At 40.0% G+C, this 22,923-nt stretch overlaps 3 protein-coding genes across 5 annotated transcripts in view; 1 reads left to right on the forward strand and 2 right to left on the reverse strand.

Annotated features, from left to right (window-relative positions):
- Positions 1-960: 960 nt before the first annotated feature.
- Positions 961-8,813, reverse strand: LOC307008626 (uncharacterized protein). Its single transcript, XM_079631597.1, has 3 exons — positions 8,750-8,813; positions 3,517-3,559; positions 961-2,907 (listed from the first exon to the last, which is right to left on the reverse strand). Exon 3 carries the CDS (start codon positions 2,894-2,896, stop codon positions 1,859-1,861), a length of 1,038 nt encoding a protein of 345 aa, XP_079487723.1. The 5' UTR covers positions 2,897-2,907; positions 3,517-3,559; positions 8,750-8,813; the 3' UTR covers positions 961-1,858.
- Positions 8,814-9,097: 284 nt separating this feature from the next.
- Positions 9,098-17,456, reverse strand: LOC307008625 (uncharacterized protein). Of its 2 annotated transcripts, XM_079631596.1 has the most exons (5): positions 16,976-17,408; positions 11,681-12,611; positions 10,550-11,380; positions 9,552-10,513; positions 9,098-9,181 (listed from the first exon to the last, which is right to left on the reverse strand). In XM_079631596.1, exons 2-4 carry the CDS (start codon positions 11,891-11,893, stop codon positions 10,175-10,177), a joined length of 1,383 nt encoding a protein of 460 aa, XP_079487722.1. In that variant the 5' UTR covers positions 11,894-12,611; positions 16,976-17,408; the 3' UTR covers positions 9,098-9,181; positions 9,552-10,174. The 2 variants fall into 2 exon arrangements, with proteins under 2 accessions (XP_079487722.1, XP_079487721.1); XM_079631595.1 differs by having other exon boundaries at positions 9,102-9,181; positions 9,552-11,380; positions 16,976-17,456.
- A 1,324-nt stretch (positions 17,457-18,780) lies between these two features.
- The window catches only part of bod1l1 (biorientation of chromosomes in cell division 1-like 1), a 32,734-nt gene continuing 28,591 nt past the window's right edge, over positions 18,781-22,923 (forward strand). For both annotated transcript variants that reach the window (XM_079631593.1, XM_079631594.1), the window contains exons 1-4: positions 18,781-19,059; positions 19,649-19,773; positions 20,678-20,895; positions 21,731-21,900. In XM_079631593.1, the coding sequence (XP_079487719.1) occupies positions 18,943-19,059; positions 19,649-19,773; positions 20,678-20,895; positions 21,731-21,900 (630 nt within the window). In that variant the 5' untranslated portion in view covers positions 18,781-18,942. The remainder of the gene's footprint in view (positions 19,060-19,648; positions 19,774-20,677; positions 20,896-21,730; positions 21,901-22,923) is intronic.

Below are 22,923 nucleotides of genomic sequence, written 5' to 3' on the forward strand. Positions count from 1 at the left end.
GACAGCAACTTGTAAACAGAGCGTGCACGAGGAAAACTAGGCTCGTACATGCTCTCTCGTGCACACGTTTAATCGGCGTTCCCTCTTGGGAGCATGGTAGAGTGTTGCGCATGTGCATTTTTTTCAAAAAGTGGAGAGGGCGGATCTTTTCTAAAATGCGAAAAAATCTTCTACAATACCTTTAATGTCTTTAATGCTTATGTGCTTAAAGGCCTTAAATGCTTGAACCCCACTCAAATGCTGCTAGCAGCTTTAATTATTTCTGTTATTATTCATATTAATAATTTTGCATGCAGCTGCCACACACAAATATGATTCAATTGCAATTACAATATTTGATGATTTTATTTATTTATTGCAAAACTGTGCAGCCCTTTCCTATATCTCTATCTATGATATTGATCCATAATAGAAGGATGAGGGATGGACGTATGGATATCTATCTATACAGATGTACAAACAATATCAAACTATACAGATAAAATAGTACTGAATTATGTGTGTTACACACAAGTGTTACAACTAACCCCTCTGTCTGTTACAATTAACCCCGCATATGGGGTAAGTTGTAACATTTGTACTTCTGTCACTTTTAGTGCAACTGTACGAAAATGGAAGGTCCTAGAAAAATATTCATTTGTAGCAGAGATGTGTATGTTGCTTGTTTGAAGAAGCCGTTTGAAGAAGATTGATGAAGCCGTCACTTGTGAAATGTGCAGAACAGACGGCTAAGGTCAAACTAAATTGCTGTGGTATTTCTGAATAAATAAACATTAGCCACTGGTCTCTTATATTAATGTTGTTCAGAAGCCTGTGCAATTTCTTGACATCCATCGACTGAACAGCATTTTCTCGACATGTTTCCGTGTTGTTGTTGTTGCTGTGACTGAGTAGTTCTGAAGTCTGCTGTGGAAATTTATCAATATTAAAACCTGGATGAAGGAGACAAAAGTCGATTCTCAAAAGTTAAACAAAGTATTTTATTTCATGCATGAAATAAGACGTTCCCACACAGACAGCGTCTGACATGAGAAGGCAAAAAGCCAGTGCCCCCACTTAGGTATTTATACCCTGAGATTCTATAGAAAAAACACTCATGTTACCTCTCCCCCCAGACGTCTTAGCTCATGGAATTAATGTGCATCATAAATTCCATCAGACAGCACAATGCCCAAGTTTCCTGTTTTAAGCTGCAGATCTCGTGGCTGCTCGAAACTACGCACACACATATTTTCACACCTAAAAGTACAAAAGGTTATTTGGAGTACACAATTTTTTTTTCATACAGACATATGACCCAGAGTACATCTTGTCCTTTCAGGCCTGTTCTAACTTATTTCTAAAGGCTTGGTTACATATCTTTAATAATGTACTTTTGATTATATTCCATTAAATGCTTATGAGTATAAATGAATCTCCAATGTTAATAAAAGTTGTACACATATAAAAGTAAAGGAGTTCTTAAAAAGTAAAAGTAAAAGAATCATTAAAAGTAAAATTTCCATAACAAGTCACATTTTTATACGGAAGTCACAACGGCTCGTGAAAAGGCACAGCTACTTTATTCAGGCTGTGTGCATTTGTCTGTGGATTGACTGTTTTGAAACTTATATGGTAGTTTCATAGCCCCTAGACATCTTTTATCATGAAAAAAGCCAGGAAATATCAGTTTTGACTATATGGGACCTTTAAATTGCTATAATGAGTAATGTTGTATTTCATACTGTTATAGGAAAACCGATATATATCTGCTATTCAATGCCAGCCTCCTCTCTGTCTGTTTTTAAAGCAACTCTTGCTGCAGATATATGGATGATTGCTTGAGAAGTCAGAGTTAAGGTATCTTCTTGAAGCCGTGTTAGGCAGGCGGCAGCGGGACTTCAGTCGGGGGGTCCGGCTTATTGGTGATCTTCAAATCCTTGCAGAACAACACCGGTTCTGATCCGAAACCCAGCTGGTACTGCCACGCATACAGACTCTCGTTTGGGTTCAGCTGAAATGTTAGTTGCTCTTCCACCGTAGTCTCTTCATTCCTGTTTTCCTTCTCAGCGTTCACACTTGAACCTCCGTATTCTGCCGTAAGGGAGAACAGCAACTGTGCAATTAACACTGCAAGTTTTCCAGCTGTGATCGTAACTGACGCTGCTATCTTCCAGTTGCGTGTCATCTGGGACATCTTCTCCTTATTGTAGCCAACCTTTTTAGTAATTTTATTTTGCCATGACACTGGTGTGGGACTGTCATTACTAAAACTTTTAATGTTCACCCACTTGCCGAATGCTGGGCCGATGGTTATGGACAGCCCGCCTGGCAGGAAGTTCAGGACATCGGGGTGAACGGAATAGACAGCAGTGCACTCGTCTTTGTTGAAGTTGGTACCTTTGTAGTATTCAACTCCCCAGTTTGAGGTTGGCTTGAGGAAGTAGAAGTGTTTTAGATCACCCCAGTAATAGAGACCAAGTAACCAGTAATCTCTGCAATTGGGATGCAGGGTAATTTCATCAGAATCGGAGTCTTTACTCAGGTCTGTTGTTCTTCTGTAAGTGCCCTTGTCCTGGAAGATGATGTAAAACCAGCCAAAGGCTCCCAGGTAATGGTCTCCGCCCCGACACTTGGCATGGAGGGTGAAGACTGCAGAATCATTGTCTTTTGACAGGTAAGTGACTCTGCGGTAGTCGTCACCCTTAATGATGTAAAACTGGTCATTTTTGTCAGCAAAGTAATGGTCTCCATGTCGGCAGGCGGGGTGCAGGGCATGAATACTGAGGTCTGACCCTTTGTGGAAATCACTGGACCTCATATAGCAGCCAAGATCAGAGCGGATTATATAGTAGTAATCCTTTGATCCACAGAAATCAACTCCTTTTTCTTTGTGCCTGGGAATAATACCTTCCATTTTGCCTTAACCTGCAACACAGGATAATAATAAAAAAAAACTTAGAATTTTGAGCTATTTTTTGCCACACTCTTTAAATTATTCAAGGTCACATATGAGGACGAGAGATTTTTTCTCTCAGCACTCCTGTATATAGTCTGTCTGTAATAGTTGTGATTTGCTGTTTTCTTCAGCATCAGCATTTACAGGGTTAATGAGGAGAGTTTAGGGAGTGCGTATGAGAAAATATAAGAGCTGTGTAGGCTAATGTTCCTGATGTTACTGTTGTTCTGCATTAAAGCTTTCAACGAAAATCTCATTTGTTTGTCTTTCTGAACACATTACAATACTTTTGCAATCACTTCACCAGAAATCTTTATGCATCTTTACATTAATTATGTCTACCCTTCGTACATATTTTTAGCTGTTTTGTCGACTTCTTGCTTACAAGGTTACACTACAAATACATGTCTGTTTAAAAAAGTATGGTAACAAAATGGCAAGTAAAATTTACTTCAGAAGACTTTTTATTTATGAAATATTCTTAAATCGTGTAAAAATGGCTTACACCCATGAGAACATGAACACAAATACAGGTCTTCATATGAGCTCCGAACGCTCTTTATTAGAGACATACTCACCTAGACGTGTGTGTCAGCACTGGATCTGATGAGCAGCTTCAGTCTGAAAGAGAGATATCTGACTGCTTAAAACAAAAACAAAATCTTGTTTTAAACAAAAACTCACTATTAATTTTTTCAGGAAACAAGACAGAATTTCTTAATTTTATGTATCTAGTAAATGCTTCTTGATTTAAAAATATTTAGATATTTGGACTGGAAACAAGACAAAAATACTAAGTAAGAAAAGCATTTTTTGCAGTGTAGGGAAATAAGCTCTTTATGTGGAATTTTTTTTCATTGGTGTGTGCAATTAAGAAAAAGTGCAGTGCATTAATACGGTAGTGGTGAAGAGGAGACTGAAGATTTCTGCAGGCGAGGAAGAACGGCTGTGGCGAGGAAAGAGACGGATCATCGTGGAGGGCCCAGCTGGATCTCATCGCCAGGGGTTAAAAGAAACTGTTCGACAGTGTTGCATCAGATTGGAAGGACTTCAACAAGCACTTATCCTTTTCAGAGCTTTGCATAGAGACTTGTAAGGACGTGAGATTTTACAATGTCAGACCCAGATGATGACCATAGCGGAGCTAATTTAACAGAGCAAATTAGAGAGTTGCAAAGTAAACATGATCAAGCAATGGCTGCGATTTCCTCACTGAATCAGAAGTCTTATGTGTATGTCCCGAGAGAAAGGCACATACCACGGTGATATGGAGAAAGATGGTTGGTCAGTTGATAATTTTATAGAGGAAGTTGAGCTGGTGCTGCGTGTTAGGCACCAGTCTGACCAAGATCAGTATGATTTTGTTATGTCTCTGTTAAGGGGTACAGCCTTGGAAGAGGTACGTCTTCGCAGTGCTACTGATGATGAGGTTCACGATTTGTTTGAGTACCTCAGGGCGGCGTTTAGAGATAGACACAGCGCACCTCAGCTCCTCCACTGTTTTTACAGTCGGAAACAACTAGAGGGGGAAAACATTAGAGACTTTTCTCATGCTCTGTCACAAGCCCTCGGCTTAGTTTCTAAATGTTCTCCTAATGCTATTGCGAACGAAGGGGTGGCATTGAGAGATCAATTTGTTGAAGGTGTCCGCGACCCATCACTTCGAAGAGAGCTTCTTAAATTTGTAAGAGACCACCCCAGGTGTACTATGATAGAGGTGCGAGATGAAGCGCAGCTTTGGTTCGTAGAAGAGCCCCCAGCGAAAACTACTAAGTCTCGGTGTAGTACTAATATGACACAATGTTCAGTTCTCAGGGTGCAAGAGAGAAAAAGTGTCACATTAGAGGATGTTCTCGAAGTGGTAGCCGAACAAAGCAATTAGTGAACTCACTCAAGCCGTAAAAAATCTGACTGTAAGGGGGGTAGTACAAGAGTAGAAACCTTTAGGCCAAAAACACAGCCAAAATTCACTGAGGATGGACAACCAATATGCTTCAAGTGTCAAGTCGCTGGACATGTGGCAAAGAATTGCCCTCAGAAGCAGAGCGCTAGAGCAGTTAGGCCTGTATCCTCTGACTCCCAGGGCAACGGGAGCCCTCGGTTGTTGTGAGTCAGGCAATTTGGGGGAGACATACCGACTCAAAAGACACACCTCCAACCCGTGACCAGTTATTGCAACGTGCTGTTGGCACATGTCCTGTAGTAGACCTTTCAATTTGTGGCGTCACCACTAAAGGCCTATTGGACACAGGAAGTCAGGTTAGCACCGTAAATGAGCAGTTTTTCAGAGACCGTTCGAGTGGTAAAGATGATGATATTCTCTCCATGGCTGGCTGGCTAAAGCTCACAGTGGCCAATGGTCTTGATATACCTTACCTGGGTTATTTAGAGCTTGAGGTGGAGGCAGAGGGAATTAAGATGCCGAATTGTGGTTTCCTAGTGGTCAAAGACATCTCTAGCTCTGGCAACACAGTACCATGTATCATAGGAAAGAATATAATAAGCCGATGTGGACAGCTGGTCCAAGCAGAATTTGACACCACATTAGGGGGAAAATTAGGTTCTGAGTGGAGACATGTTTTCCAGAAAGTCCAGACATGTACTGTGAACAGAAAATCCGTTGTGCGTGTTGCTGAAAAATGGACAGAGCGCATACCTGCAGAATCGGTGGTGACAATAACCCCGACGGGTTTCAATAGGGGTGGTGGGCAAGGAAGTCCTATACTGTTAGAAGTAGCATTAGCCTTGTCAATAAGGTGCGAGTTTGGTCTTTTATATCACTATATCAATAGTCCATTAGGATACGTTAAGCGTTTTATATGTCCAGCAATCCTGAATTATTGAGGGAAACCCCAGTACTGCAGCACATCGTCGCGATATAAAGTTAAGGCAAAACAACCAAGAGAAATATATGTAATAACATTGTAATCTTGTTCACGGTAGAGAAAGATGTAGACTACACAGGGACCGTGAAGACACTGAATTAAACATGAAAGCAGCCCTCATAATAATCACAAATACACTTACATTTCTAAAAATCAGTTTTATGAATGAATGAATGGCTTGCTCTAACTGTTGCTCTGGTCTTCGTCAACAACACGCGCTTGCACCCCCTGCTGGTGAGGTAGATTAACAGCAGATGGAGATTATGCTCGGTAATCTACTGCTTTTCCTGCAGTTCCTGGAGGTCACTGTTGAATTTACTGTCGAATTTGAACCACTGAATTTGTGGAAGCGAATTTGTAAAGCGAAATAAAGTGGACCGAAAATTGCCCGTTGAATATTATAGGTTGTATTTTTTAACAGTTTGAATATTTTGGAAGGGAAATATGAAAGGTGAAAATGGATTATTGAATTTTTATGAATGAAAATGTGTTTGAAATGTTTTGAATTGTAATATTCACAGCTTAAATATACAACCATGTTGAATTTCAGCCCATAAAAATGCGAGGCCTAAAAATACAATGCATTAAAATGCAAGCATGGTTAATGCAATGCATATTTTTTTTCCAAGTAGTGCAATTCAACAGGCTTTTTTATTTCAAAAACATTTGTCATTATTTTACTTCCATAGACAACTAATATAATATATAACGTAGACTTTTTTGATAAATGACACGTGGCAGATCTGTCTGCAGTTATTTTTAAAGCTGCATTTCATCAGTTTTTTAAAAATTGCCTTAACAAGTAATGTTGTATTTTATACTGTAATTGAACTCATGCATATATAGCACTATATTGTAGTGCAGAAGTCTGTTCATAATAGTTGTGATTGCTGTGTTCTTGAGCATCAGCGTTTACAGGGTTAATGAGGAGAGTTCAGGAAGTGCGTATGAGGAAATATAAGAGCTGCGTATGCTAATGTTCCTGATGACTGCTGTTCTGCATTAAAGCTTTCAACAAAAATCTCCTTTTTTGTCTTTATTAAGACATTACATTAGGGGAGAGCGGGGGACCATTTCCCTGAGTTTATCAGAGACTGTTTTTATTAGAAAGCCAAAATTGTATATATTTAAAGCTGCTTTGAAACAATGGCATATGATGACATATATTTGTTCAAATGGCCAATATATCATCTAAAGATTACAGTAATGCATGCCTGATGTTATCATGCCGTGGGATGTTATAAATGCTCTACAACCGGAGTAGCTAGGCCTACTCAAACAACAAACTCTATTTAGGAAATTAGGAATCTAATTAGGAAAAATAAAACTAGTCAGAAATACAGATAAGAATTTGAAGCACGATAAACATGTTAAAGTAGACAGGAGAATAAATAAGTAGCTTAGTAAAAAAAACCAGTTAAAACCAGCGGGTGGATATAAAAAATATAGGCTTACTATATAGGCCTTAAAAAGTCTTAAAGTCTTATTTTTACTTATGAAAAGTCTTTTTACCTATGAAAGGTCTTAAATTTTAGATGACACTTTGACGACGTATCTAAATGCTTTCAAAATGAAAACTATCTAATTAGCGTACGTATTATTTTTATTATTCTATCTTTGTGGATTTGCTTGTTCACGTGACAATTCGCGTCATTTACGGCAGCGTATTAGCCTGCGTCTGTCTCCTGCACGCAAGAGAGAGGAGAGGATAAGAGATCGAGTAAATGTCAGTTCAGTAAGTTCATTCTTTGTGCTTAGGATTGTCTATGAACTATGATGATATTGTAATCATTGTTTTAAGCGTACGAGGCACCGCGAGTTCGAGCTGACATCGCGTTTGTCTCTCATGCTTTCACTGCGTGATGTGTCAGTGCAGTTTTAGGTATGTCCCCAAATGAGTTTTTGTCTTATTATATTTATATCATATTATGTTGTTATATTAGAATATCACGAGCAAGAGTGCCGTTTTCCTGTGCACAATTGCAAATGTGCTATTTATTTTATACAACAGTTAAATTAATTATTTCGCCGACGAGAATTTCATAATGTCCAACAGACAGCGATTCTTTTTTTAAAACTGTTAAAAACTGAAACCCGCGTTTTGAACGAATCATTTGATTCAATGAATGAATCGGCCGTTTGAACAAATCGGTTGAATAAAACTCCAACAACTCGCTTATTAAGACAGTGACTTACTGCCACCTACTGGCGGGTTTAGTTGCATATTTAAAGTACCCTTTAATTAAAATGTTACAATTATAAATAATTTCATGTTTAAATATTGAATAGCTTTATTTATGCAATTGCAAATTAAGTGTAAATATAGTAATGCCAGTTCGGATGCCGCTTCTGTGTCACCTCTGCACTGCAAGGATGGTTTTTAATTTAATTATTTAATTTGACAGTGGTACTGTGTTATTCTAATAGAATTTAATTTGAATGTTAGAATTTGACATAAAAGGTGATGCATACCTCTAAATACGTTTAGAAATAATTTCCATATTTAGGTGAAAATGCCCCTGGAAATCAATTTAAGGTGCAAATATTGCCCCTTAATAAAATTTATTTCAGTCACTACTGTGAACTGACCACTGCATAGATAGAATATGTTAAATATTAATATCTTTGTGAGTCTGCTGTCAACAACAGGCCTACACCAGCCATGGTACCAGTACAAAATCAGTAAAATATCTCTAATTATTATCAACACAATTTTGAAAATATCGAGATATATTTTTGTTAATATTGCAAACCCCTAATGTACGGTATTAATTTTGATTTATTCAGGTCTTAAAAAGGTCTTAAAAAGCCTTAAATTTGACTTTAAAAAATGTGCAGATACCCTGGTTTTTGCTTTCTTTTCATTTTTAAAACTGTTATACATTAAATGCTATTAATGGTGAATAAATCTATGAAATGTACTTACATGTCTACTGTGTCAGTAAAAGTAGCCTAATCGGTCTTCAAATGCCAGCAGCCTGAGAACACGAACCTTCCCTTGATTTGACTGGGCTTTTTATAGAGCTAGATGATACAGAAACGGGAACTATTCTGGGGTGTGTTTCCCGAAAGATATCGTTAGTAAGTTCCTGGTATAGGTCAACGAGTCAATGTTTCCCGAAACCATCGTTCCAATGAACTTTCGCAAACAGCATCGCGTAGTTGTGTTGCAACGACAGCTCCAGATCTGTAGTTCTAAGCATATTTCTAGTTTACATGACATGTGATGTGTGGACCTTAATAAATCCTTGAGCAAAATAAGCAAGCTGACATTCAGTGCAATCTGTGTCTTTTATTTAGAATACATCATTTACGTCTTTTAGTTTTGTCAAGAGTTTTAAATCACCGTTTTTGAAGACTGCGAACGTGTCTACTATAAGAACAAGGTAATGATTGAGTCTGGAAATAAAGCAAAATAACTGAGAAAAATAGAATAGAAATAGTCCTCAGTCAGGTACCGTGCATTTTTCTTTCTTGGCCAAATTCTTTCCGCGGTGGTCATGGGGTGTAGTGATTGGACTACCCGAAACCGGTCATGGTCGCGTGCTGCTCCGGCGGTAGCGTGACCGAGCGGTCTAAGGCGCTGGATTAAAGCTGGGGAACAATAGTCCAACAAAGATGGGGAAGAAGGGAAGAAAAGGAGAAGGGGAAGAAGAGAAAGAAAAAATGAAGAAAAGAAAGGGTGAACTGTGACGTAAGAAAGGGTGAACTGTGACGTTCAGAGATACGCCTTCCTTAAAGCATAGGTCTTGATACAATTTCCGGTTTCTTCGTGTGGTAAAATCACGCATTTATATTACACGGTTTTCTATTGCAGGTCATCAACAAGACGTGGGTTCGAATCCAGATAAAGACAACTTTTTGTAATATTTATTATTTAATTAAATAAGCATTCTTTTTGAATGCATACTGTTCCAGTGTTAATAAATTATACATATGTAATTTGTTTGTTATGTTTTTTGATATTCTCATGAAAAATAATGTTATTTATTAAATAGTAACTAAAATGCTGAAAAATGTCTGTCGCAAGAATAACAAAATGTACAAATTATCTTTTTATATAAAAATGTTATGTTGCAGTATACTGAGGAAATGTTATTTGAAAGTAAAAGTAAAAAAAAAAAAATCACTTAACAATTTGTTTTTATTTTACAATTATGCCAACAGAACAGTAATGAATATTAAATAAAATGTTAAATAACATGTTTTAAAAATAAATAAGTTAAATGAAAGGTAATACAAATTTAAAATGTATAAAACATTTTTTTAAATGCTTAATACCATTTAACACAGGTATTACAACTGTTCACACTATATACAATGTTATATACTGTACATACAAATATATACATTATTTGGAAATGGTTCTCCGCATTTCCTCTAACCACACTTCTTTAGTAACAGTCTCAGTCTGTGGACAGTACACCCTGCCCCTGTACTGGCTATGTCCTGTTGCACTTGTTTTAAAAAGCCCGCATTTTTTACAAGTGTTGGCCTCTACAGTTCTCCTGTAGGGTCTCTTGGGCATGGCTCCTGTATTGGCAGATGGTGCAGCAGGCTGTGAGCTGGTGCCCTGCACCACTGTAGGCTGTAACAGCGGCTGCATCATTGGCATTCCTTGGAACATCTGGACTCCTTGTACCATCGGGATTCCATGGACCATTTGCACTCCCTGGAACATTGGCACACCCTGAAACATTGGCACACCCTGAAACATTGGCGCAGCCTGGAAACCTGGTGCTGCCTGTATAACTATACTTGGAGTCGGTACCATCTGCAGTGATGCTCCAGGTGCTGAAGGTGTGGCCAACATCTGACTCTGCGCTGGTTCCTTGGGTCTGAGAGGGGGTTGCCGAACAGAAGTCTGCCTCTGCTTTGCCTGACCAGCTGTGCTCTCTGGTAGCTTGTACCGGTGCTGCTCCCCTGGTTGTTCTGGCTCAGTCCGTAGACGTTTGGCAACCTGGAGAGGCTCGTGAGCTTCAGGGAGGGGCTGAGGCAACTGAATGCCCTGAAGCAGCACAGACAGCTCCTGCTTTTTCTGTCTGTTGTTGTACCACTGAATCAGGGTGTTCTGGTTAACCTCCACCAGCTGCATTGATGTTCCTCCCATCACCAAGCTGTTGCCCAGTACAAGCTGCCTTATCCTGTGATACTCTTGCAGGATCAGAGACCATCTTGACAGGGTTCCTTTGCCTTTTCTTTTTGGGCTTGGGTGGATAGTGCAAAGCCTGATGAACATGTTCTCCACCAGACGGCAACAGTCAGGCCACTGAGCAGGTGCACTGCCTGCACCCAGCACACATCTGGTGGTGCGCTCTACTCCAGGGTGAGTGGGCTTCTTTGGTACTCTGAAGCGTCCACTCAACAGTCTATTCTGGGGTCGAGAAACATACACTACCCGTTCCTTGTCCCGGTCATCCAGGTTCTGCCAAAGAGCAATTATGGTGTTGGCTTCCGGGTTGGTCAGGCTGAGGGCTGTGTGGGCCCGGAGCTCCACCAGATATTCTGCCAGCTGGTCCACATGTTGATAACCCGGGACATTTTGGTAGTCAACAGCCTATTAAAGAACACAAACACACAATCAAATTATTACTATTTATTTTATATCTGTTTAATGCATAATTCCATAATTTATTCTGTTTATCACCATAAAACTGCTTTGACACAATCTGTATCGTACAAAGCACTATAGAAATAAAGCTGACTTGAACCGTATTTGCAGCTTACTAATGACTTAAGACTGTACTTTTACATTTAAAATATGTGGAATGTCTGTAGTTACAGCACTGGATGTTAATTCATCACTGTTTGAACTATTCTACTTGATTTGAAAGACACACAAAGGAGTGGTATTTACCGTGTGTCCATCATCATCATCATCATCATCCCGACCAGCATACTGCCATCCGTGCCCTCTTGGCACCCAGAGATAGAGGAAACTGCTCTTTTTTGAGAATGTGGCGGAACTTGGCCTTCGTCTGCTTCTGTGCAGCCGAGAACTGCCGGGGGAAGTTCTTGACTGCGTTGCCAAAGAGGCCTGTCTGGGAGATCGAGAAACCGTCTCCCTCATACCTGCCAGGTGGAGCCATGGATAGCGCACATCGTCTGCCCAAGGGATTGCACAGTGAGTTTTGCTGCATGTAGGGCAAGGTCCTGCATCAACCCTGTGTCAGAACTAGCCTCGTGCAGCTCTTCGAGTGCCTTAGCCTGGAGGACTTGCAGGAGAACCCCGGCGTGCAGGGTGGAAGCAGCCAGTCCATCGGCTTTTTATAAGCCTTGGCTGTAAGCACGGACGAGAACTTAGATGGGAGACACGGATTACTCCACCAGGCGGCAGTGCTTTGAGGATACTATTGCATCGCTACCTTTCGCTCCACAGGGGCGATCTCTACGTACCCCTCACCACCCACCATCGAGGGTGGTGAGGGTTGAGGAGGCACCAACTCAGTTTCGGGCAGAAAAGGTGCCTTCCATGATTTGGTAACCTCTTCGTGCATTTCCGGGAAGACCGGTACCAGGGCGGGACGCTGTTGGTCAGAGCCCCAACTGTGATCCTCAGGTCACCCCATGTATTCACCGGAGTAGCTGGGCAGAGGAACTAGATCGGGGTATAGGTAAGGGGACTCCGCCTCATTTGAGGTATTTGAGTCTCGACCGCACCACCGCGATGGTCATCTGACCCAAAAGCCACCTCAGCATCCTTTAAGCCAAGACACGTGAGGCAGCGATCGTGGCCGTCAGACGGAGCCAGGTAACGGCCACATCCAGAAACACGGGTGGAATGACATCTTTAAAAAGATAAAAAAATTATTCACTTGTTTGACCATACATTTAAAAATTCTTAAATCAAGAAGCATTTACTAAATAAGTCAAATGACATAAGAAATTCTGTCTTGTTTCCTGATAAATAAATAAAAAAATAGCTTAAAACAAGAAGTATGGGGTAGAGATACAATGGGTTTCCCATTTGAATTAAGATTTTTTGTGTTACCCCATTGGCAGATAACTTTTTCTTGTTTTAAGCAAAAACTCACTTAAATTTTAAAAAATTGTAGGAAACAAGACATAATTTCTTATGTAATTTTACTTATCTAGTAAATGCTTCTTGATTTAAGAATATTTAGATATTTGGACTGAAAACAAGACAAAAATACTTATCGGTAGTAAGACATTTTTTTTTTTGCAGTGTAGGGAAATGAGCTCTTTATGTGCTGAAGGGGAAATGGCCACAGCACACATTACAAGACCAGATAAAGTCTGCAGTGTTCAGGTGCTTATTTAAGTTGAACTGCAGTAAAGTGTAGGAAATGCTCTTTAACAGCGACCTCCGCTGACACGCCGTCACACCAACACTTGATTGAAGAGCTTCTTCTAACTCACAGCAGAACAACACACACTCGGCTCTGAAGCGAAAGCTTGAATGTGTGTGTGCAAGATCGCTTCCTTATATTCCTTATTTACTTCTCGGGCCGGGTGTGCTAATGCAAACCTTGCTCCCCAATGTCCATCGGCTCGTTTAGTTTACTCTCCAAGATGATTGGGGAGATCCCAATTCATCAGTTCACGACTGAAGTAACGTCGAATGTGACTGACAGCAGGGAACTTGATATTTGTAGATAGCCTGTTAATAATACTATTTATAAACTATGAATTAACTAATAGTTTGCAAATAATTTATAATCACTTTATTAATGTACCACTGAAGAGTGTAAGACAAAGTAATGGATAAAACATGATGAATACAAAATGATTAATATAATTTAGAGCCGGGACTTGAGATTAATTAATTACACAAAAAAATAACGCGTTCAATTTTTTTAACGCATTTTAATCGCACTTATTTTTGCACCGCGGAACGTTTCTCACTGGATGAGTTTAGGCGGACCGATTATACTGGAGCACCAATAGCGAACGGATTATGCGAACGGTTAATGACTCGTAAATGTAAGTACACATTGATGGCCTAAGACACGAAACGAGCGGTTTGTGTGAGAAAACGAACGGTATTTATATAGTTTTTACCTCTTGTAACACAGCCACGTCCAACGTGATCTGCGGGCGCTTCCTTCTGTGTGACGTGTGCGCAGACTGGTGCATAGATGTATACACTAGATGTCGCATTAAAGACATTCGTTCCAATGAACTGCCGTAGCCAATGCGGAATCTAGTGTGTATACATCTATGCACCAGTCTGCGCACACGTCACACAGAAGGAAGCGCCCGCGCCCTCAGATCACGTTGGACGTGGCTGTGTTACAAGAGGTAAAAACTATATAAATACTGTTCGTTTTCTCACACAAACCGCTCGTTTCGTGTCTTAGGCCATCAATGTGTACTTACATTTACGAGTCATTAAATCATGTTTAATTTGGACTCTGTGCATGCTCTTTGAGGAGGACCCCATAGACCTGCATTATATGACTGTCAGACAACAACGGTTTGACCTAAAAATATCAAAATTGAAAATAATATGGAAACAAAGACACCTATCTTGGATGCCCTTGAGGTAACGTTAAGCTAAAACATATCAAAAATTAAGTTCAAAGTGAACTATCCCTTTAATGGCAAAAATAGCACTGGTCTGCTGGACTTGGTTGAACAAAAATAAACAATATTGTGTTGCTTAAAGTCCCTGTAAAGTCAAAATTAAGTATGTGTTCCGAGTTTGTCATATCACAGAAAAATGTGTTATTAGCCACTCAGCCAAATTTGAATGATCAAAAAAGCCGGCAAGTACATAAAATAAGCTATCAAAATCTTGAAAAAATGAGCAGTGGTCTCTGCTCTCAAACGCTGGGGGCGTGTCCGCTGGGGGCGTCCGCTGGGGGCGTGTCCGCTGGGGGCGTGTCTGCTGGGGGCGTCCGCTGGGGGCGTCCGCCGGGGGCGTCCGCTGGGGGCGTCCGCTGGGGGCGTCCGCTGGGGGCGTGTCCGCTGGGGGCGTGTCTGCTGGGGGCGTCCGCTGGGGGCGTGTCCGCTGGGGGCGTGTCCGCTGGGGGCGTGTCCGCTGGGGGCGTCCGCTGGGGGCGTGTCCGCTGGGGGCGTGTCTGCTGGGGGCGTCCGCTGGGGGCGTGTCCGCCGGCTGCGCTGAAACCTGTCTGACTGACATCCAACTTCTCGAGTGACTTTATGCATGAAAGACTCGGTCTCTTTTGTGGTCGGAAGGGACAGCTTTGTGAACAGATAATAGTTTAAATTACTTGGCTAAGGAATCATATTGATCATATAAATAAACAAACAAAAAAAATCACGTTAGAGGGTTGCAGAATTTAGTACTTACTGTGGACTACCTACTATAATTATAACATAAGCACACAAGGCAGCCTCATTGGTGGGCACGCACTGCCGAGGATGGCACAGTTGTCGGCGCGACGGGAGGATGAAGGCCGAGGCGGGAGATAGTCTGTTCGGCCCCATTCAACAGTAACAGCGGATTATCAGAGCATCCCAGTTGTCTCCGACGAAAATGTATAAAACTATACCGTGTAAAATGATCACTACAGAGGCGGGTTTTGGTGGTGATCCTCAGCTCTCCATCAAGGTGGCTCTTCACAGAATTAATCCACCTTTTCTTGATGTGATCGTTTTAAGGAAATTTAAATAAGGACACCGATCTGTTTCGTACATGATCGCATCCAGGTAGTAGCCTACGCATTTCCGTGACGAAGGCATAGCTAACTAGCAAACTGTAGGCTGTAGCAATAATAATAACGTTACTGACAATAACTCGCGATTGAGCGCCAAACTGATGCGAATGTGCTCTATTTATATTGTTAGGGAGAGAACGGCAGGGGCTCCAGTACGTCATCAAGTAGGGGCGGGGCCAGGAGCTCAGGGGCTCCAGTGCGTCATCGAGCCCCCGTTTTAGCCCCGCCCAAAAAATCCGGAAAATAGCAATGGTGAAAAACTGTTTAACGGTCTAACTCCATAATTCAGTACTTCGCAGTTCACAGTCTTTGTAATATGTTTTAGCAATACGTTTCTAACATTTATAATGTGTTTAGATTTTTTTTTTAGAATTGCCTTTACAGGGACTTTAAGCTTATGTATTCAGTCATTATTCAATGGTATACTAAAAATCCATGTGAAAAAAATAACTTCTCACTGTTCTCAGGTCAAATATTTATATGCGATTAAAATGCGATTCATTTCGATTAATAAATTATTACAAAGCCTCTAATTAATTAGATTAAATTTTTTAATCGAGTCCCGGCCCTAATATAATTATATAATGCAGAATATTACCAGTAGATTATTAATTATGCTGATGAACTTGATGGCACATCTAGGAAAACTAATACTCTATATAGCGTAGACTTTTTTGATAAATGACATGCGGCAGATCTGCTTTTAAAGCTGCATTTTGTCTGTTTTTCTAAATGTTTAGCACTATACTGTAGCACAGCAGTCTGTCTGTGTTCTTGAGCATCAGCGTTTACAGGGTTAATGAGGAGAGTTCAGGAAGTGTGTATGAGGAAATATAAGAGCTGTGTAAGCTAATGTTCCTGATGACTGCTGTTCTGCATTAAAGCTTTCAACGAAAATCTCCTTTGTTCGTCTTTATTAAGACATTACATTAGGGGAGAGCGGGGGACGATTTCCCTGAGTTTATCAGAGACTGTTTTTATTGGAAAGCCAACATTTTTATATCCTATATTTCTGAAAAACATTCGGCTACATGGACACAGTCGCCTCTGATAACAGAGCACACTAAATTATGATGTAGACACATGCATTTTCTGTAAAGCTGCTTTGAAACGATGGCATAAAATGACATATATTTCTTCAACTGGCACAATATATCATAGTATATATATATCAAGTAGCAAAGTCTATTTAGGAAAAATAAACTAGTCAGAAATATACAGATACGAATTTGAAGCAAGATAAAGAGTTAAAGTAGACAGATTAAATGATAGTCAAAAAAAAAAAAAGTTAAAATCAGCTACGGGTGGATATAAAGAATCTGTGACATTTAGGAAAATCCAGAAGAAGTCCTAAAGATTCTTGAAGTTCATCTAAAATAAAATAACACGTGAGTACTTTCACTGAGATCACAAAACGACAATCCCAAACTGAGGTTTTGTTGCTTTTCTTTCATTTTTAAAACATTGAATGTTATTAATGATGAATAAATCTATGAAAATGTACTTACATGTCTACGGTTTCAGTGAAGTAATCTGTCTTTAAACGCCAGCAGCCTGAGAACACGAACCTTCACTGGATTTACTGAATTACAGAAACCACTCCTGAACAACTTACAAGCTCAAGTGTGTGCCGCAATGTCCTCTGGATATTTTTGAGAATACGAGGATGATCTGGGCGGAGAAAGGTCAGGAAAACTGTGTAGAGACTTTTTTTATAGTTTAGATAGAGCAAGCTCTAATACAGAAACCGAAACTATTCTGTTCTGTGTACGTTGTGCCCTAATTAGTCACTGATTTAATTCACCCATTCGTACTGGCTTTGCTCTCCCTGTGTAGCCTCGAGTTCTGTCGGATCATTGTCCGGTATGGTTTATGGTTATGTGGTTTTGTTTCTGTCTTCTCCAGCGATCTCTGCATGTTAGGTTGTTAAAGAAAGACTGTTCCGTTTATTCATTGTGCGCTTATTGCTACTCACACGCCACGTGACACTAACAACACCCACAATAAAATGTGTGCAAAGAGACATCAGCTTTTTTTTTTCTTTACTTTTTATTTTTCTTTTTCCTTTTGAACATAAAACGCAAAAGCACTGACATATAATTTTGCATCCCATTTCATAATTTTTTTTCCATCGCTATGTCCCTTTTAGGGGCCCCGTATTTTTCTTTCTTGCCCAAATTCATTCTGCGATGGCCGTGGGGTGTCATGATTGGAGCAGCCGAGAGGGGTCAGGATCGAGTGTTGCTCCAGCGGTAGCGTGGCCGAGCGGTCTAAGGCGCTGGATTAAGGCTCCAGTCTCTTCGGGGGCGTGGGTTCGAATCCCACCGCTGCCACATCTTTTCCTTACATCACTATATTACTTTCTTTTTTTTACAGTCTATGGTTACACACGCGTTACATGAAAACCTATTGACGGACACACTTTGATCTGCGATTTTAGTTTCAGTTTTCATTTAGTCAGATTATGTACTGAGTGACTATAGTCACTAATACTATGTCTATGGAGTGACTCTGATTCTGATTCTGATCAGTAATGCGAACACTTCCAAAGTGTTGTGCTTTTGTTAGTTTCACTGCTTCTGTTGTTCTTCTCATTTGTAAGTCGCTTTGGATAAAAGCATCTGCTAAATGATTAAATGTAAATGTAAATATAGCCTACCATTCCAAATAGACTTTACTATTTATGTGTTTTTACACTTTTAACACTACTTTTCTTATTTTTATTAAAGACAACTTTTAGTTATTTATTTAGTTTGATCAAAGTTATTTATGTTGATGTATTCAAATTAAAATAATTTATTTGAATCATTTTTATTTATTTATTTTAATCAAATGTATTAGGCAATTTATTATTTATTTAAAAATATATCTTTTTTTAATTTTGTTCATTTTTAATCAAATGTTTTATTTATTTTTATTTAAATAACCATTTTAATCAAACTATTTCAATCAAATACCTTTATTCATTATTTTTCAAATCAAATGTCATTTTGATCAATTTATTAATTTATTGATTTGATTTAAATCGCGTTTTGTATATTTAGTTTTATTATTCTTTTATTTTATATAGTCAAACCAAATTTTATTTTAATAATGTATTATTTTAATCAAATTTATTAATGTATTATTTATTTAAATACACGTATTTACTTATTTAATAAAAACAATTTAAACCACATATTTTATTTATTATATTTTTTAATAAGATGTTTTAATTAATGTATTTTAATTTAATTAACTAATTATTTAAATATTTGTATTTTACTTAGCGAGTTTGTAAATGATCAAACTCGCAGTGTGTCCTCTAGATGGCGCTGAAGGTCCGTGCTTGTTTTGCTTTTTCTTCTTCTCCTGTTTCCTGTGTGCGGAATAAACGTCCGGGTCGTCGCTCCCTCAGTAGTGCGCATCCGCGGTTCTGCTGTTTTCGGAGGTTCTGCTGGACCGAGTTCTGCTGGTGTCGGTTCCGAGTGTGGCGATGGCGGCTCTTCACCCCGGAGACCCGCAGCTGGTGTCGATGATTGTCAATCACCTGAAGACGGAGGGCCTGTTCGATCAGTTCCGCAGAGACTGCCTGGCGGACGTGGATACAAAGGCAAATCACACATTTACTTCACAACAACACGAGTTTACCACGAGTTTACCTCAGGAACCACAGTAATAGCGTGGTATCATCTGAAGTGCCTAGTCTCTGATGTCACCGTCCGATACTATCACAGAAATAATCATGTAACGTTATTTATTGATAATCGATCCTGTGATAAACCGCTCAGTTTTTAATTCATAAACTGAATGTCAGTTTAGCAGCTCACGGGTTAATATTAAATCAATATCGATCAATAATATCAATATCTGCCAAATAATGCAATACAATGATGATTGACAGATGAACAAATAAACCTTCTTCAAAAGCCTGATGATCATATTTGATACTCATGATTTGTATGATAAATTATGTCTGGATAATGAAGTAAACCTGCTTCAGTCCAGCTGAAATATTACTAACAATATCAAAGTTATTCTAGATAAACTCAGGTCATATTTGATTAAAGAAGGTTATAGTTTACTCTGTGATGTTTAATAAAGGTTATGGTTTACTCTGTGATGTTTGATAAATAAGGTTATAGTTTAATGTTTGATGTTTGATAAAGGTTATAGTTTATTGTGTTGTTGTTCTTCCTCAGCCGGCGTACCTGCACTTGCGACAGCGAGTCGATAACTTCGTGTCCAATCATCTGGCCAACCACACCTGGAGTCCACAGCTCAACAAGAACCAGCTGAGGAACAGCATCAGACAACTGGTCCTGCAGTACGTGTGTGTGTGTGTGTGTGTGTGTGTGTGTGTGTGTGTGTGTGTGTGTCTATTAGTGTGTCTGTCTGTCTGTCCGATCGTCTGTTTGTTTGTCTGTCTATTTGTCTGTCCTATCGTCTGTTCGTCCATGCGTTTTTTTTTTGCCTGTCCATTCGTCTGTCCTTTTGTTTGTCTGTCTGGTTATCTGTCTATCTGTACTTTTGTTTGTCTGTCCGTTCGTCTGTCTGTCCTTTTAGTCTGTTTGTTTGTTTGTTTGTTTGTCTGTCTGTCTGTCTGTCCTTTCGTTTGTCTGTCTGGTCATTTGTCTGTCTGTACTTTTTGTCTGTCTGTCTGTCCGTTCGTCTGTCTGTCCTTTTAGTCTGTTTGTTTGTTTGTTTGTCTGTCTGTCTGTCTGTCCTTTCGTTTGTCTGTCTGGTCATTTGTCTGTCTGTACTTTTTGTCTGTCTGTCTGTCCGTTCGTCTGTCTGTCCTTTTAGTCTGTTTGTTTGTTTGTTTGTCTGTCTGTCTGTCTGTCCTTTCGTTTGTCTGTCTGGTCATTTGTCTGTCTGTACTTTTTGTCTGTCTGTACTTTTTGTCTGTCTGTCTGTCCGTTCGTCTGTCTGTCCTTTTAGTCTGTTTGTTTGTTTGTTTGTTTGTTTGTCTGTCTGTCTGTCTGTCCTTTCGTTTGTCTGTCTGGTCATTTGTCTGTCTGTACTTTTGTCTGTTTGTCTGTCCTTTTAGTCTGTTTGTTTGTCTGTCCTTTCGTTTGTCTGTCTGGTCATCTGTCTATCTGTACTTTTGTCTGTTTGTCTGTACTTTTGTCTGTACTTTTGTCTGTTTGTCTGTCCATTCGTTCGTCTGTCCTCCTGTGTCTCTCTCTCTCTCACGTCCTCTTCTGTGTGTGTGTGTGTGTGTGTGTCAGGTCTGGTATGCTGGAGCAGGGAGTTGACCGGATCGTGGCTCAGGTCGTGGATCCGAAGGTCCATCACACGTTTCGTCCGCAGGTCGAGCGAATCGTCCGGAGGTTTCTGTCTCCCAACAGCCATGTGGAGGAGGACGAACTTCCTGCTGTAGCTCCGCCCCTTCCTGTGGAGAACCCGGAACCGGAACCACTGACCACAGATGAGGGAAATGATGCGGGTCAGCATCTCACATATTATTATATCACAGCAAATAATGACGTTCTTCTTCAGAGTTTCTGTCTCGTTCTCCAGCACTAATATCTAAACATTCTTACATCACGACACATTTACTGGAGAAGCTGAATAACTGAAGATATTAAGTTTGTCTAATATTTTTATTTTACACTTATAATTTTCGTTTTTGTTCTCTTTTTTTTGTGTGAGCACATTTGTGGTTTTCCTGTCACAGTTCTGTAAAATACATTCTTAGTCTCAGTGAGTTTTAAATTCCCTAGTTAAAGGTGCACTGTGTAATATTTAGAAATGCAATATCATATACATAACTATGTTTTCAGTGGTGTGTAAAGATCTTACATAAACCATTGTTTTATTAGCTTAGAGAGGCATTTCTCTCTACACACACACACACACCGCGGGGTCCGCTTACATCCACATGTGTCTACGGTGGCCCTGAGTGGACAAACCCGCTTCGTCACTATGTTGTTCTTCATGATACGAAGCGAGCTAAAGTCAGTTAATAAAACACTGACACAATGATGAACAAGTCACAATAATATTCACAATAACATCGTTTTACTGAATAATAAGTACACATAATTTCTTAATCTATCTTTGTAAAGAAACCTCATTGTTTAACTGGCTACTCTCTGCGGTCTCAGACGACGACGTCACTTCCGGTCGGCCACTGTAACTTCTGTTGGGTGCAGTTCGCAACCTCACCACTAGATGCCGCTAAAGATTACACACTGCACCTTTAAATAAAGGACAACAAATGGAATAAATAAAGCAGTAGATTTTTCTCAGTTTCTCTGATCTGTGTTGTTGTCCTCCAGCTGCGAGTTCCAGCGCTGATGTTCAGATCCAGACCAGCGCTTCGGACCCGACCCACGATCCCTCAGAGAACGAGATGATGGACATCAGCCTCCCTGAGGAAGAGGAGGAGGAGAGCGAAGAGATGAAGGAGGAGGAGGAGTCTGGGAAAGATGGAGAAGCAGAAGAACAGGTGAAGGAGGAGTCTCACACACTCACCTATGCAGCGCTTTCACAGATTCACATTTTTGACGTTTGTGCAGAAGAACTTATTTTTCAAAATATTTCAAGAGCTCCAAACACTGTTGTGTGTGAATGAGCCGGATCGCATTAAAGGATTAGTTCACTTTAAAAAAAACTGTTGCTGATAGTTTCCTCACCCCGATGTCATCCAAGATGTCCATGTCTTTCTTTCTTCAGTGGAAAAGAAATGAAGGTTTTTGATGAACACATTTCTCCATATAATGGACGTCAATGGGCCCCAAACGGGTCAAGGTCCAGATGACAGTGTCAGCGCCGCTTCAACGGGCTTTAAACGACACCAGACGATGAATACGGGTCTTATCTAGTGAAACCATCGTCATTTCAAACATAAATAAACAAGTTTAAGTTTTATAAGCACAAGCGCTCGCCTTGCTCTGTTCTGTGATGCGCGTTCGTGACGTCACGTAATACGCAGTTACGCTGTAAAGGTCACGCTTGACGAGTCAGTGTTTACAGATGTGCGGACGGAGGACCATACACACATATTCAAATGTCTTTGTGTCAGTTTATCGGTTAAAATGCCCATCTCGTGTGTGTATCCTGGTGTTGGAATATTAAAAAGCCTAAACGAATTTTCGTCAGGACAGAAATGTTTTACTTTTCACAGAAGCGAGACCTTTACAGCGTAACTGCGTATTACGTGACGTCACGAACGCGCATCACAGAACAGAGCAAGGCGAGCGCTTGTGCTTATAAAACTTAAACTTGTTTATTTATGTTTGAAATGACGATGGTTTCGCTAGATAAGAGCCGTATTCATCGTCTGGTGTCGTTTAAAGCCCGTTGAAGCGGCGCTTTCACTGTCATCTGGACCTTGACCCGTTTGGGGCCCATTGACGTCCATTATATGGAGAAATGTGTTCATCAAAAATCATGGGGGTGAGGAAATTATCAGCAAAAGTTGTTTTAAAAGTGAACTAATCCTTTAAGGGTTTTCTGTTAGAACGGTGTC

The sequence above is a fragment of the Phoxinus phoxinus genome (assembly GCF_949152265.1).
Source record: "Phoxinus phoxinus genome assembly, chromosome: 12".
Classification (NCBI taxonomy): domain Eukaryota; kingdom Metazoa; phylum Chordata; class Actinopteri; order Cypriniformes; family Leuciscidae; genus Phoxinus; species Phoxinus phoxinus.

Bases quoted from the DNA above. Each gene is read 5' to 3' on its own strand.
- LOC307008626 (XM_079631597.1), bottom strand. From the start codon at position 2,896: ATGGAAGGTATTATTCCCAGGCACAAAGAAAAAGGAGTTGATTTCTGT.
- LOC307008625 (XM_079631595.1), bottom strand. From the start codon at position 11,893: ATGAGGGAGACGGTTTCTCGATCTCCCAGACAGGCCTCTTTGGCAACG. The intron at 11,381-11,680 runs GTAAATACCACT...GTTCTTTAATAG, and splicing joins ATGATGATGATGGACACACG to GCTGTTGACTACCAAAATGT.